Below are 16,999 nucleotides of genomic sequence, written 5' to 3'. Positions count from 1 at the left end.
CATAATACTGTAAAAACCGTATAAACTCAAAGTAAATTGAATGTGTTTTAAATGAAGAAAGCATCTTAAAAGTTGCTTTAAGGGTTAGTTCACCCAAAAATAAAAATAGTGTCATTACTGAGGGAGGAAATGTCATTGCTGTGAATGCAGGCCTCACTGAGCCATCGGATTTTATCAAAAAATATCTTAATTTGTGTTCCTAAAATGACGTTTAGGGGTGTGGAACGACACGAGGGTGAGTAATAAATTACATTATTTTCATTTTGGGGTGAACTAACCCTTTAAAAGATATTGAGCATCTACATAACAATGTCCGAATTGTGAACTGATCTTTTAATTGAATCGGATCTTTCAATGAATCGGTTGAACCCGCTGAAAAAATGGTCTATACTGAATCCGCACCTCTTGAGTCTCTTACGTATGACCTTTTCGTAGTAAGATGATAGAACATTAGTAGCAAGGATTTCACTTTGTTATAAGCATAAACAATATTTTACGCTCTGTCTCCAGCGTTCCCCGGCCTTTTTCACGATAACCGGTTAGAACGAAAAAATAACACGGTTAAGACTAAAGAGAGTGCTGTCATTAAAAGTAAAGTTCCACATAACATGAAACCAGTCGCAAGTGAATTAATCACAAACAGATGTATTCTTATTTGAGGAAGTATAACTAACATTTGATAAATAATTTGATTTAACGTTACCTCAACATCTTCTTGAAGATTCTCTGCAACGGTCGCCTTACTAAGTTTGAATTTCCGTCACACGAAAGCGCGGGAAACTAAACCGGAAGTAGCGTAATTATTTGTTAAAAAAAAAGCATATAAAGTATTTGGTATCATGAAAAATAAAATTAAAAATCACATATATATATATATATATATATACTGCTCTCCAAAAGTGGGGTTTTGGACAATATTGGCATGAATCCTTTTTAATTTGTTATAATTTTGCACTGATAAGGGACAACACAAACTACGAAAACATTGTTTATTACATAAACAGTTTATACATAGAGAAAACTTACATTTTCGATTCATCATTATCCACCATTAGCAGCTATCTGCCCTAAACTGGATCCTAATTGGTTCATTGTATTCTAAACTTAATTGGAGGTCAAGTTTGAGCCAGTAACCAGGCATCACAGCTGGCAAAGGGGCATGTCTGACTTTGACATGTATATTTTGCCTTTATTATGTAATCAAAATTATCATTGCTGGTCTTCAATGATAATGTCAAGTTACTGTAATGTATTTGCACCAAAAAATTATAAGGATTTATGCTGATATTGTCCAAAACCACACTTTGCCAGGGGTGTTTCCAAACCTTTGGAGGGCAGTGTATATGGTGTAGTGTGTATATATATATATATATATATATATATATATATATATATATATATATATATATATATATATATATATATATATATATATATATATATATATATATGAATTTGTTCAAATTACATTCAAGAACCGTCTCTGATTTTGAACGAATGGAGGATTTGACTGATGGAGTAAGGTATTGATTTAATATCTGAATAGAATAAATGTTAATATAAAACGTACTAGAAACATGTTCACAATCTGTTTTAGCAGTATCTTGTTAAATCTTGCAAAAATATGCATCATCAAACTGAAGTTTAGTATTGTTTAATGTAATGCAAACCACATTTGGCTCTAAATAACTGTGTTTGAGCTGATTCATAGCTGAAATTAAGTAAACTGGGATAAACAATTAAACTAAACTATTCGCTTTTCTGGGCATTTAATTTAGCGAATGTAATACTCCAATGTGATTGCGTGTTGATGTAAAAGAATCACGGAAACAGTCAGTTCTATGGAACTCTTCAAAAGAGCCGATTTGTGAAAATCAGAAGTCCCCCCCCTATGTTAGATTTTGATTCGTGCTGTCTGGTGCTTAGCTCCACCCTCGACTACCCGGACTGGTTGTGCTCGCGCTGTTCAGGGTGAGTGAGTGTAAACTGCGGTCGGTGTGGGACGGGCGCACAGTACGGCGACTGGGTTCTGGACGGAAAGCTTCACGGATGAAGAAATGATTCACCACACAGCTCTGGGGATTTTAAACACGACAGCTGACAGCTAAGCGTCACGTTGTTCTATGACCGGTGTGAGAAGGACCCTGGAGATAGAGGGTTTACGGTCCCCGCAGCTAACGCGCAAGTTGTTGTCAGTATCGCAGATCAGTGAGTGAGTGAGTGAGCGGGTTTGGGTTGGAATTAGCTAGCTGATACGCTAGCCTTTAAAATACGCTAGCTTTTAAATTAATCCCAGCTTGGAGATATTTTGTGTCATGGCTCTGCGAGCGAGAGCTCTGTATGACTTCAATTCAGAAAACCCTGGGGAGATATCAGTGAAGGAGCACGAGATTGTAACTCTGTACAGCGAGCAGGACATTGAGGGCTGGCTGGAGGGAGCGAACAGCAGAGGGGAGAGGGGGCTTCTCCCTGCGTCCTACGTCGAGATTTTGAGGAATGACACCGTCTCATCTTTTAACAACAACTCTCGATATTCCAACATTCCCACTGTTGGTTCTGACTTCAGAAACCAGACTCAAGAGAGCTACAACACTGCACCAGCACCCAGCTTCACAGCCTACCCTGCTCTACCTCAACAACAACATCATCATCATCCAGGGACCCCAGCCAGTGATGATGATTGGGATGATGACTGGGACGATCACTCGTCTGTAGCTGATGAACCAGGGATTGTTGGTGGAGGATACAGGAATTATGAAGGAAACGGACCCTCTAGCTACAGCATCTCCACATCCTCCATGCCTAGAGGTGCACAGCAAGCCAAAAGTTCAGCCACGGTCAGCAGAAATCTGAACAGGTTCTCCACTTTTGTGAAGTCAGGCGGTGAGGCGTTTATCCTGGGGGAAGCATCCGGCTTTGTGAAGGATGGAGATAAAATCTGCGTGGTGATGGGTCAGTACGGTCCAGAGTGGCAGGAGAACCCGTACCCATTCACTTGCACTATTGATGATCCCACCAAGCAGACGAAATTCAAAGGCATGAAAAGTTACATTTCCTACAAGCTGACGCCGACCCACACGCAGAGTCAGGTCAACAGAAGATATAAGCATTTTGATTGGCTCTACGCACGGTTGGTGGAGAAATTTCCTGTCATTTCAGTGCCGCACATCCCTGAAAAACAAGCCACGGGTCGCTTTGAAGAAGACTTCATTTCTAAAAGGAGAAGAGGGCTGATATGGTGGATGAATCATATGACCAGCCACCCTGTACTGGCCCGGTGTGATGTTTTCCAGCACTTCCTCACCTGCTCCAGCACGGATGAAAAGGCTTGGAAGCAAGGGAAGAGGAAAGCAGAGAAGGACGAAATGGTCGGTGCCAATTTCTTCCTCACCATCAGCACTCCGGCAGCCCCTCTTGACCTGCAAGATGTTGAAAGCAGGATTGATGGATTCAAGACCTTCTCCAAGAAAATGGATGACAGCGTGATCCAAGTCAACGCCACGCTCAGCGAGTTTGCGAGGAAGCAGATAGCTGGGTTCAAGAAAGAGTATCAGAAAGTCGGACAGTCTTTTAAGTATCTAAGTCAAGCATTTGAGATGGACCAGCAGTTATACTCGGTCGGTTTGAACCAAGCAATTGCGTACACAGGAGAAGCTTACGAAGCTATTGGAGACTACTTTGTGGAGCAGCCTAAACAAGACGTGGATCCTGTGATGGATTTGTTAGCCCTGTACCAAGGACACCTTACCAACTACCCTGATATCATCCATGTTCAGAAAGGTAATCATTTACTCATTTATTTGTATCATCATCGAAATATGCATGAAACTGTGTTCAGCTGAGATCAGTGGGCTTGAAATATAACAGAGTCACTTGCTTTCAGAAGTTTTCTTTGCTTGACTGATTTGTTTGCATTGAAGTGCAACCGATGAGTTCACTGGCCGCCCTGGTTTCGTCTTGACTGCTGAGTCACATGGCGTGAGCTGTTGCTGACGTGCTGTGTGTGTTTCCTGTGGTCTGCAAATCAACCACATACGATGGTAAAGACTGAAACTACTGACGTACTGCATTGTTCGTGGAAGTCTGACAGGAGAATTTCAGTACACATGCAGTCATTCAGTCAATGCATTGATTTGAGCGTGGATGTTATTGTTACAGTGGTACACATTTCTTACACTTAACAATTGATAATGTCCTTGATAGTATCATAAAACAAGTGTCGTTTTATTTCAGTTCAAAAGCATGTACGCATATACTTTGTTTTTTCGTCTGGAATCATGATGATTATCATTTTCATCATGATACTCCAGAATGCAAATAAGGCCCTCAGAGGATGTAGGAAGTGCAGCAGTCACACCTTCAGCTGTTTGATTAACTGCTTGAATATTTATGACGCTCATTACCATTTGCAGATAAACGTGAGACTTTAGGCTCTCAAATTATAGGTTTTGAGATAGCCTTTTTTTTTTTTCTTTTTTTTTTTTTTTTAAATGTGGAGCCACTAACTTGTAATGTAGGTCTCACATAGAATGCAATGAACACTTAACATGAATTTTTCAATCAAGACTCCTGAACCCATATCCACATTAATCGTAAGAAATGTTTATTGTTGTAATCTTAGGAGCCCTCAGCAAGTCATCATTTTACTTACTAATAATGATCACATATACAACACAGTTCAAAAGTTTAGCACCAATAAGATTAAAAAAAAAAAAAAAAATGATGATAATAATACATTTATTCAGCAAGTATGCATTAAATTGATCAAATTTGACAGCAAAGACATTTATAATGTTATGAAAAATTTCTGTTTCAAGTGAATGTTTCTTTAACTTTGTTTTCATCAAATAAGCCTGAAAAAAAAAAAATCACGATTTTCACAAAAAAAAATAAAAAAATTAAATGGCACAACTGTTTTAGAAACACTGATAAGAAATGTTACTTGAGCAACAAGTCAGCATATTAGAATAGGGGAAGTTGTACACTTTCTGCTCATGCTGTGTTTGCATAATTTATCAGTTAAATGCAATATTTGTCAAATACAAAGATGTTTCAGAGATGTTTTCATTCAATACTTTATGTACTGCTTAAAGGTGCCATCGAATGGAAAATTGAATTTACCTTGTCATAGTTGAATAACAAGAGTTTAGTACATGGAAATGACATACAGTGAGTCACAAACGCCATTGTTTCCTCCTTCTTATATAAATCTCATTTGTTTAAAAGACCTCCAAAGAACTGACATGATCCATGATCCGGCAGTTAGCATCATACTGGTTCCCTCAACAAAAATCCAAAAAGATTTTTCCATAGGCTTTTGGATTATTGCAAAAAACTAGCTCTGTGACCAACAAAAGTTTGATACTTACACATTTTGTCCATCAAGGTAATACAAGGTAATAGATGAACAAAACTTGAAAGTGTAAATGTAGTTGCCAGTAGTAAAAAGCTAAAGGTAGGCTATAAATGAACTACGCCACAGTCCCACGACTTCAACGTCACCACCACTAAGCTTCCAACAACTCTTTCAGTTTTTATATAAAAACATTTTCCCAGAAAGTTTGAGTTGGAATAGTTCATAAGTGCACAATTATAAGCATAACGAGGCTGTAAAAGCAAACTGAGCTTACCTGTTCGGCGTGATGACATTTAATCTCCCTGACTGCTTCTGTAGTCCCATTTCGGCACTTGCTAGCAACCACCTTTTTCAAGTCAAATAACAGCTTAAAAAAAAACACACGAGTAGAGTAATACTGATGTATTTTGTTGTAGAATAAAATGTGAAAGTATCTTGAGCTTGTTCACCACAGACCTTATTTCAGCCATTTAACCACAGCATATACAGAGACTTTGGCACAATGGAGCAAATAACAAATGCTAACTTGTTTCTGCATTTTAGCCTACAAAAGTGGTGTCATACCTGCACCATTCTATACAGCATCTGTTTGTACACAAATAAAGTTAAAATATAAGCCTATATTATTTAAATACCATTAAAGTGGTGTCTGTTTATCAATTATTTTTTTTAATTTATTTATTTATTTTTTTGATAAACATGACACAATATAACATTACGATTACATGGAAAAAAAAGCTTTTACTGTTATAAAAACATTTTTGTGTGCATTAGTGGAACTGAAGGTGTCAGAATAAACACGAAACACACGTGATTATTGTCATGTGGTGAATCTGGCCAATAGTGGAACAGTGCAGCCGCTCTTCAGAAACTGCGCTGGCTGAGTCAGCTGTCTGCTCTCGAATTGCTCTCGTGGTACTTTAATTCCATACATTACTGTCACATGACGCTGTCTCAAGTCGGACAACATTTCTAACCGGTATGCAAGTCAGCCACAGATCAGTCTGCGCAGCGCTGCGCAAAGTCGAACAACCCTAATGATTTCTGAAGGATCATGTGACACTGAAGACTGGAGTAATGTCTAGATCATTTATATACACATTGTCTTGTAGGTTTTCAGAGAATTACTTAACTTATAGGCAACACTGAATTTTACGAGCTGTTTCAACAGTCCACGCTTATGTGGCTAATTGTAACCACAACATGAACAAATAGTGTGACTTTGTTAAAGCTCACAGAGATTGTCTATGAGCTGCTGGGTAGCAGTGTACATTCATATGTCTGCCATCTCCTTATGGGAATGTAGCTAATGTTTTGATCTTGTTTTTCGCAACAAAATTTAAAAAGTAGCCTAAATTTAGCTACATTTATTTTTATGACTTAAATGTGTAAACCAGATGTTTAATGAAGTACAGACTGGTGCTGCAGACACACCAGTGTCACTGTATTGTGCTTTGGAAAAATTGAAATGCTGTGTTGTACTTCCAGCAGAGAGGCCTCAGTCTGTCACTGATCCAGCTGACTGTCTAGGACTGAGGTCACCTGTGGCTGCCTGAAGCCCGTATGCCATACCTGAGCATTTGCCAAAGGTGTAATGTATTTTTAGCAAATTCTTATTGTCATTGTCACCTTATTATTTTAGCATGGAAGATACTGCCTTATAAGGTGTGTATGAGTGCTTTGAGAAATGTCATCTTTTCTGCATTCTGTCTGTGGTGTTACCCACAATTTCACAGTTAACTTGTGCAACAGTGAGCAGTGAGCATGAGATGGAACATCTACGGGGTCTGAAGAAACAATCAACCAGACTTTGAATGAACCATGAGCAAAGTTGTCCACTTTCCATCACCACTGTGACACTTGAGTTAATACTGACATCATATCTGTGCTCCGATTGCAATGTATGATGGCAAACAAAAGAAGACATTTAAGACAAAACCCCCTAAGAAATTGGAGGCATATTATAACCACTTCCTGTCTCATCTTCACATAGACATTTGACATCTATCTTTCATAAGCAATAATGATTATTTAAGCTTTGAACTCTAGTCATGGCTGCAGCTTTATGACAGTTTAGCATATTGTCATTTGCCATCTGTTTACCCACTGAGATTTTGTCACCCTTTTAATAAATTTCATGGTGATCTGAAAATCAATACCATTAAAAAAAAACTGCACCTCAGAAATGATGCCTAAAATATTCTACAAGCAACTAAACCACAACTTACTACAGTAAAGCTTCTGATTTATGTCCACTTATGTCCACCTGTGTAGTGCTTTTGCAGTTTTATTATTTATTTTTTGTAAGATTATCAAATTTCAAGGCCGTCATAATGTCCACAGGGATAAATGAAAGGTCTGCTGTATTTTTGATAAAATACACATGAGCACAGCATATATTGATTTGTCACTATAGAGCCCCATTAGTGATGGAAGTGAAGAGCCATTAGTGAACATACTGACGCTGGTGTAAATGGGACCCTTTTTTCCATCGCTTTTCTGTTACGTGCAGTGAAATATGTTGAAGTATATGACAATGAGAGGAAACAATGACTCAAATGTGATGTGGTTAGCTGGGGAAGTTTCGCGCTGTGCTTAAACCCTCTGTCAACCATTAAAAGGCTATCTGAAACCTTTCATCTCTTTGACACATTTTCAGTATTTATTGTATTAGCAGCATGTTTAACGTTATCTCTGGTCATTCGAGGTGAAGTCTGAAAAGAACCTATGTTTTCTCTCTTCCATGAAACATGATTTTAGATGTCCTAGTGTGCTCTGAAGTTTCCTGAAGTCTAAAGATAGTTTAGAGAAGGGTGGTGCACATTTAGTCTGCAAAGACAAAGACATTTTCCTCAAAGTATTTATATCTCTTATACTTAAATTGCATGATTATTGTATGTTGAATAATTTTACGTGTTTGTCTGATAGACTGTCTGTGACCTGTTCACAAATCTAATTTGGGCACTCCAATCGAGTCACACTTTCCACAGATAATTAACTTTAAACTGAAAATGATGTCATTATCTACCCACCCTTTTTTGTCTGTGGAACACAAAAGGAGTAATTGTCGATCTTTTTTTTTTTTTCATGCTACAAAAATTCATGGTGAGCACCATTCAAAAGAATTTTGTTTTTGAAAGAAGTCTCTTATGATCACCAAGGCTGCATTTAAGCTTTTATCAAAAACAAAGTAAAAAAAAAAAAAAAGTACTATTATTACAATTAGAAATAACTGTTTTCTATTTGAATATATTTTAAAATGTAATTTTATTCCTGAGGGCAAAAGATGAATTTTCAGTATCAGTACTTCGGTGTCACACGATCCTTCAGAAATCATTCTAATATGATGATTTGATGCTCAAGAATTATTTCATATTATTATTATAGTATTTTGCTGCACCTAAGACATTCTGCCTAATATATTCTTTTGTTTCATTGAAGAAAGAACTAATTCAGGTTTGGGAATAGCATGAGGATGAGTAAATAATGACAAAATATTAATGTTTGAGTGAACGATCCCTTTAATCCATCAGTCATGAGATTCAGCCACACTCAGGAAAAAAAGGTACAAAAGCTGTCACTGAGACGGTACCCTTTAAAAGGTTCTAATATGTACCATTTAGGTAGTCGTGTACACTTTTGGTAACAATATGTATCATTAAGATACTAATATGCACTCTTTGGGTACAAATGTGTACCTTTTGAAAGGGGTACTGCTCCAGTGACCGCTTTTGTACCTTTTTTTTTCTTTATTCCCTGAGAGTGCACCATATAAGACGCAGCAGCTTCTGAAATGGGCTGAAAGCTGAAATTCATTGGTCTCTCTCTATTTAGGTGCTGAAGTACTAGCAAATGTCTTGTAATTCACAGTGGATGACTTTTGTATTTTCCTTAATGTGAATCTAATGGTGCCTTTCTAAAGCAAATTGGACTTTCTCTCACTTTTGTTTTTCCAGTGATCTGCATTTGCCTTCTCATTTGTTTAAAAAGCCAAATCATTTGATCTGCCTCCTGTGTTATGATCAGAGCAAAGTCCCATGCAAAAAGTCATGATCCAGATCTGTGTAATATGATTGGGGGTGTCAGTAGGGGACTTATGTTCTCTGGTTGCAGTTCCTCGGCAGGACCGTGTTGTATAATAGTACGTATTACGTAATGCCTGAAGAGGTTCTGCAGCAGCAAGCTTTATAGTGGCTCAGTCGAGCGCAGATTCCCACGTGTCTCCTCCTTTCATACAAATGGTTTTCTGGGTTGGTTTTATTACACTCTTTGTTTGATGTTCCACCTATTAAAAGCTATTTTCACAAATGATTGGTAGTAATAAATGCAGCTTATCTGAAATCTTAATTGAGGGAATGCAACATGATTTTGCAACTTAAATGATTTAAAATGTATTTTATTTAGGCATGTAAACTATTTTTAGTATGTATTATTATTAACTGAAGTGTGTCCCTTCTGTAATCTGTGAGATGTCAGATAAAGTGGTCGCCACTCCAGCTATGCACGTCTCTTTAACCGCTAATGGTGTTTGTGTGTTTCATGGCTTTGTGTTACTTACTTGTTACATGTTATTAGTTCAATTTACTCTATAATATCAGAGTTACATTTTCAGTAAGTGACATTATTTTTCAGTTTATTTACTGACTATTTATTAGCCCTTTCACACAGTAAGCTCAGTAAATTACTGTAAATTGACCAGAATGACTTTACCGGTAAATATGATGTTCCCACAAGCAACGGTGTTCTGGCTTTTACCGTTAAGAGACCATTCACACATCAGCACTAAAACACCAGGAAGTTCTGTGATGTCAGTCATTGGAAATGACTGACATCACATTTTCTGCACAAAATGTCTTAATTCGATCTTCCAGTAAAACTTCTCTTTGGTAACGTATGCTGAACTTTTAAAATCATTTAGTCCACTTAAACCTCGCCCTTCCACAAGGGACTGCAAGCTCACAATAATGTTTGAATGCAACACAATCTCAAAATCCAATCAACTGATGAATAGAACAAAGTTCGGCCCTAATTTTTTGTTTTTTTGATAATTTGCTGTACTTGGATGTGCATCACAATACGACTGTCTCTACTTCTGTTTCATTTTAAACAGTGTTAATTGTTGAAAATGTAAAGTTTAGTTGCTTCCTGATTCTAACTATTGTGGTTCTGTGTACATATTGCTGTGTAAATACGGATTTAAAACCCTTTCCGTGGTATAGCCTGTATGTCAGGAAATGTCAAAGGGAACAAACTTTGTCCATAGCAAAAACATCACACACCAATGTAAATTAATGTCTGCAAGTGAATGTCATGAATTCACTCTGGATGAGAGAAAAATTCGATGTAAAAAAAAAATAATAATAAAAATACAGAAAAAATACGATGCAAAAATAACTGAATGTGTTACAATCCACACGAAGTAACCCTTTTTAGTTATGAGATTGTAATGCCTCACAATTAAAGGTGCTCTAAGTGATCCTGGTTGGAGTAACTTCCTGTTGACGTTCGAAGTGTTTTCAAACAAAACAGAGGCTAGCTAGACCCTCCCTCCTCCTCCCTCTCCATGCTTCCTGAAACAGTCGTGAATGCGCATTTAAAATCATTCTTTTTGGTTATTGGCTGGAGCATGTTTATTATGTTTCGTGGTCCAGGCTGCACCAGTTTGTTTTTATTGCCGTTTTTGGAGCTTATGACGACTACAGAGACTGCGTTTTTTTTTTTTTTTTTACACAGAGACCGTGTTCAGGGGACAGGCAGCTAGCGGATAGTTAGGATATGTTTGCTGTATGTGACAAAAAATGTTTTGGCCTAAAAACGCATGACATCGCTTGGAGCACCTTTAAAAGCATTGTTCCCCAACTAGGGCTGTCTGAAATCTGTCTTGCTGTCTTTCATCATTGACCTGCATCTTGTCTACCTTGAATGCACTTGCCTTTCTCTTGTGTGCTCTTCTCTTTTGAACTGTGTGTTCATGCGAGTGCGTGTGTGTGTGTGTTTGAGGAATTTCAGAGATCTGGGTTACTCTCGAGTGAAGGCTTCTTTGGCCAGAAGGCAGATAGTGTGGAGTTTGGGGGGATGGGATGGTTAGGAATGTCTTGCATGTTTCTCCTTACGAGGAGGAAAGTCAGCCATCTGTGTTCAATACTTCACTGATATGCAGAAGGCTTTCAGAGAGGAACATTATATGAGATCTGAACTAATACACCTTTACAGACTATTATTTGTGCTGAATTTGAGACAAGCTTGAACTGCAGAATCTGTAATTTTAAAGTAAGGTTATTTTAGTTTTGAAAATGTCACTATTTTTTATATTTTGACATTTTGGCTACAAAGCACCATAGTATATCACATCTTTTATCATCTTTATAATTACCTTCAAAGTTCTTGTTTAAAGTGTTTTTTTTTATTATTTTTTTATTATTTATTTATTTATTTATTTTTTATGCACAATTCCTGATTTAGCAGTGAGTTGTTACTGCTGTCACTGAGCATTTATGATTCAGCTGCACTGACTGCAATTACTGATGGTCAATCAGCCTCATTTGTCTATTAATGTTTGTTTGTATTGTAAAGCACATTTATATTTTTGATTCAGACACACTCTCTCTCTCTCTCTCTCTCTCTCTCTCTCTCTCTCTCTCTCTCTCTCTCTCTCTCTCTCTCTCTCTCTCTCTCTCTCTCTCTCTCTCTCTCTCTCTCTCTCTCTCTCTCTCTCTCTCTCTCTCTCTCTCTCTCTCTCTCTCTCTCTCTCTCTCTCTCTCTCTCTCTCTCTCTCTCTCTCTCTCTCTCTCTCTCTCTCTCTCTCTCTCTCTCTCTCTCTCTCCTCTCTCTCTCTCTCTTTTTTTTTTTGTAAACTCCCATTTATATTTTTGTTAGTTTCACTTCTAGTTTTTGTCATCTTAGTATTTAAAAAAAAAAAAAAAAAAAAAAAAAAAACATGTCAGCTCTCTGGCATCTTTACCACACAATACCATTTAAAAGTTTGGGGGCGGACTCGGTATTAAGATTTCTTTAAATGTTTTTGAAAGAAGTCTCTAATGCTCACCAAGGCATTTATATAATCCACTTTTGATCAATGTAATTCATCCTTGCTGAAAAAAAGTATCTTTCTGACGCCAAACTTTTGAACCGTAATGTACACTAAGGGTTTACACAATATAATTTGAATATTTCACCAATAAACAGCTATTCCCACAAGCATTTCTACACTCAGAGAACCCGTAACGGTTCTTACAGTTAGAAGTTTCTCTCTGTCCTCATAAGGTGGAAAATCCTGTGTAATGTCGATGACTGTTATTATGTCATGTCACTCGATGTGACACTTAATGGAGTTCATTCTCATTTCCTGTCATTGTAATATGAATCAGCTTACTGGTGAAAGCAATGTCTTTGACATTCACTGACACTGTTGGAAGTTTTATTACAGTCAATTTGTTGGTCAATCATGGCATTGTGTAGACAAATATTTTTGCACACCTGAGCTAGTTTCACACCTCTTGTATCATATCTCTCTTTCCTTAAAATAATAAACAATGTTAAATCAATATTTCATCTTTTTTTATTATTATTATTTTCCGCTCAATTTAGCAAAGTAACCACTTTCTGAGTGACATTATCACCCTGTCTAGGTTTAATAATATGCAATAATGATTGGCTGTGTGTGATGGTACATTATTATATATGCTAGTGTAATGATCTTTTCTTTTGTCTTAAACTTTTTCCCTGTCATTTCCACTAAGACAAACACAGCCCTGTCGATCGCTGATAATGCAAAATTTTTACCAATCTGGCACAACTGAGCCACATTCTACAGAGGAAAACATGTGATTTTACTGCATTTTAACTTCCATGTTCTATGAGCTTGCAAGACTTTTGCAACAATGTTAGAGCTGCATGCAGCTGCCACATACCTCATTATTCATTCATTTTACTTCCTCTTGTAGACAAAAGCTCCAGAACAAAAGATATTAAACTAACATTCATTTCAAACATACATTCAGAAGCATCAGCTGTAGTGAAATGAATTTTGTTTTGTATTTAATCGAAGCATAATGGCCATATAGTCTAAAGCAGTGTTTCTCAAACCTGTCCTGCATGGGGACCCCCACTACTGCACATTTTGTAAGTCTCCCTCATCCCTCGTCCTTGTGTTCCTATACTACGTCATCATCAACCGATCATCAAAATTTAATTCCAATACTTAAGAACACAAGTACAGAGGACGCATGAAAGTACCCAGATGTAATCTTGATATTGAGGACATATCAAATGCAGACTTGAGAGAATCAAACCGTAGAAATCTCAGAAGACTCTGTGGGTGGACGACATATGGAAGCATGTAAGCTTTAAACCTCTCGTTCTCACTTAAGAGATTCCTGTTGCAAGCTCGTAGATCTACAGTCAAGTATATCACTCGCATTTGCGAACACATTTCATGCTAGGCAACTATAAAATGTTTAGCCAATGGCTAGTAACTATTTCAGTTGCCTGTGATTGAGTTGGGGGCAAAAAAAGTAAGTTTGTCGCATATATAATTTCATTGCTTGCTGAGCTTACGCACTTTCACTTGACCTTTTTTGTTTTTTTTTTTTTTTTTTTTTTTTTACATTCCATGTGAATGTCTGGCAAGTAAAATAAAAAATTTACTAGCCAATGGCAACTCGAGCTTCAGTGTGTCCATACAGGGTTGAAACATTATGTAGTGAAATAAGATAAATACAATAGAAATTAAATAGTGCTTTAAGTTTTTCAGGTAGGTCTGTTCATCAAATAATAAACTACTGCATAGTATGCACTTTAATAAGACGGTATGCACAGATCTATTCTTATACTGAAATGCATTTGATTTTGTCGGTTTACATGAGTACTCACAAAGGTGGACATTTTGGCACTTAAGTGTGTGTATTTGACCTTTTAAATGCAATAAGCCACCGAGAACTCAATTACTTTCTCACATACTGACTGAGAGGCAGCTTTTAGACCTGCCGTCAGCACACCAGTACCGGATTCAGTTCTCTTGCATGGTTTATTGTGCTTTTATTAACTTATCAAGTCCATTCTGCTCTTTATTTTCTCATTCACTGATCTCATTAGCACTCTTAACTTATATCTGTGTATAGACCTACTCCACACCTCCCCACACTTTAAAAACCCTTGGCAAGTATGTTCACCAATGATTTCTACATCAAAATGGTAAACTGACAAATATATCAGAAAAGTGACTTCCTGGTCATGCCATATTTCTCTTTGGCTGTTGTAAAAACATGTTTTGCACATTCATGCAGAAGAACAGACGAGTGTAACCTGTTGAGCTATTTACCTAACTTCTCTCTTGATTTGAATCTGAGTCAATATTTAGTCTCATCCTAGTTCTGCTTTCTCCACAGGTGCTCTGACGAAGGTGAAGGACAGCCAGAAGCACGTAGAGGAAGGGAAGATGGAAAGCCTGCATGCAGATGGCATCAGGGAACGCTGCAACATCATCTCTTTCGCCACGCTGGCTGAGATCCAGCACTTCCACCAGACTCGAGTGCGGGACTTCAAGTCCCAGATGCAGCATTACTTACAGCAGCAGATCAGCTTCTTCCAGAAGATCACAGGCAAGCTGGAGGAGGCGCTTCAGAAGTATGACAATGCCTAAATGAACCATGTTTGGATTGGACTGACAGAGCTTTACCTTCCCCGGCAGAGAGCCAGGTGAGGGTTAGCCAGCCCCTAGCAATATGTGACTCACCAAGAGTCTAAAATTTCTGAAATCTAACCCCATACAATGAATGTCCATTAGAAGGAACTGAAAATTGTTTGGGGACAGTATATAGTGAGATGGCGATTTAAAAAAACATCTAGTTTGGACCATGTGTTTTCCTATGTAAAAACTGATGAGGAGGACAGAGACACGCAGGACATAGTCACATAGAACATGGAATGTCTTTGATCCTGCTACTAATGTCATATTTTAAACAGTGTTCTTCACACAGATGAATGAAATATTGATATGACTCGAGGAGCTTGTGTGGCTCCTCTCTGCCACCTTTTAAACACTCGAGACCTTCTTAGCCATTCTTAGATGTTTACAGACCTTAAAGAGCCGCTGTCATCACTGTTGTGCCTTTCAAACTCGTCTTGTTGGTATTTTTATAATTTCTTAAAAAGAACTATATATTATTCTTATTCTGAGATTGGTTTTACAAGGCTTAATTTTATTATCTGAATTATCTTATCTTAAAAGTCACTCCTGCTTAAAATGGCAGGGAGAAGGAGTAGCTGGCTCATGTTTTGAGAAGCATGGGAGGAGTTGGTCACAGTGGCCTAATTTGGTATCCCATCTGATTTATTCTCCCTGCTCCCCATATTTTGGGTCCAATGCAGAACAGAATGTGCAATTGAGGGAAAACAGTAGTCGCTGTCAGATCACCTGTCGTTACTCTGAGACAATTGAGCAGGCAAAAAAAAAAAAATGTGGTGTAAACAGGAAGCACAGCACTCTCAGGACAACAAGAGTTCATTTTGGACACTTCAGCCTACCACTTTTTTGGCTAATGACATTTCTCAAAACTAACAGTCCTCAGAGAATCCAGTTTATTTTCTACTACAGATTTCTACTTATGAACCACGCCTAGATGTGCTGAAATGTTGAAGAAGATTTCAAATAAATTGTTCACATAACTGCTTGTTGCATTGAAAATATTTTTGTATCTTATGTGTTTTGAGGTTTGCGCATTCAAACACCACATTAAACACATTATTTTGATCTACTGAAAGTAGTTATAAATAATCAAGTCCAACAAGTTTATTTGTTGTTACTTGTCTTGATCATATCCTGTGCTGACATAGTAAAAATGAGAACAGATGGAAATAGAACATAAAATGGTTTTTTTTCTCTTTCCCTGGTTTATTCAGTATATATAACCAATATTGATGCAGTTTCAGTAAAATCATCAGTGTTGTGCTGAATGGAAAAGGACATTTTTTTTTTTTAAAGAAAAAATGTAAGCATCTTCTTGCTATTGTTGAAGCATGAAAAATGTGAAAATTGGTGCAGATGTTTATTTGTCAACGCTATCGTGAAATATATCAACACTATAGTTTCACATTGTACATGATAATAACAGACACTTGTTGTTCATTTGCATCAGCAATAAAAACATTCTCATACATTCATCACTTTAAATCTTGTTTACCACACCATACACCCGTTTTGTAAGGAATTATATTTTTACTATATCTATGGGTCAATGACGTGATGGGTCATTTTTTTTTTGTCCAAAGGCCTAATAATAATAATAATAATAATAATAATAATAATAATAAAACAAAGATATGACATCCAAAGTATATAAGGTACAACTAGATCTCTTTTATTGAATCCAAAAGTTTTTAATTATATTTTGCTACATATAAAGGTATTTTAAAGTTTTTGAAATGTCAAAAGTTCACTTGGTTTAACTGTCCAAAGGCCAATACAGCCATTTCAAATGTGATTAAAATGTCTTAAAAATATATACATTTATTACATTTTCATTGATGTCATTCGGAGTTACCAATATAAAGGGTCCATTTTGGATCAAGTCATGCTGTCAGTATCATGTGACAGTATGTGCCATCATTCAGACACCTGCAAAGGACCACATGGTGGTGAAGCAA

General features: G+C 37.1%; 1 protein-coding gene across 1 annotated transcript; it reads left to right on the top strand.

Annotated features, from left to right (window-relative positions):
- Window positions 1–1,962: 1,962 nt before the first annotated feature.
- snx18a (sorting nexin 18a) lies at window positions 1,963–16,615 on the top strand. The gene is made up of 2 exons (XM_067406635.1): window positions 1,963–3,780; window positions 14,743–16,615. Exons 1-2 carry the CDS (start codon window positions 2,316–2,318, stop codon window positions 14,994–14,996), a joined length of 1,719 nt encoding a protein of 572 aa, XP_067262736.1. The 5' UTR covers window positions 1,963–2,315; the 3' UTR covers window positions 14,997–16,615.
- Window positions 16,616–16,999: the final 384 nt, after the last annotated feature.

Source organism: Chanodichthys erythropterus, chromosome 13, assembly GCF_024489055.1.
Source record: "Chanodichthys erythropterus isolate Z2021 chromosome 13, ASM2448905v1, whole genome shotgun sequence".
NCBI classification, from domain to species: domain Eukaryota; kingdom Metazoa; phylum Chordata; class Actinopteri; order Cypriniformes; family Xenocyprididae; genus Chanodichthys; species Chanodichthys erythropterus.
The sequence above is the reverse complement of the archived record's forward strand: the minus strand, read 5'-3'. Positions and strand labels throughout refer to the sequence as shown.

What these genes read in the sequence shown, in the direction of transcription:
- snx18a (XM_067406635.1), top strand. Translation starts at nt 2,316, where the DNA reads ATGGCTCTGCGAGCGAGAGCTCTGTATGACTTCAATTCAGAAAACCCT. An exon ending in TATCATCCATGTTCAGAAAG is followed by an intron (nt 3,781 to 14,742) that starts GTAATCATTTAC and finishes CTTTCTCCACAG; the next exon opens with GTGCTCTGACGAAGGTGAAG.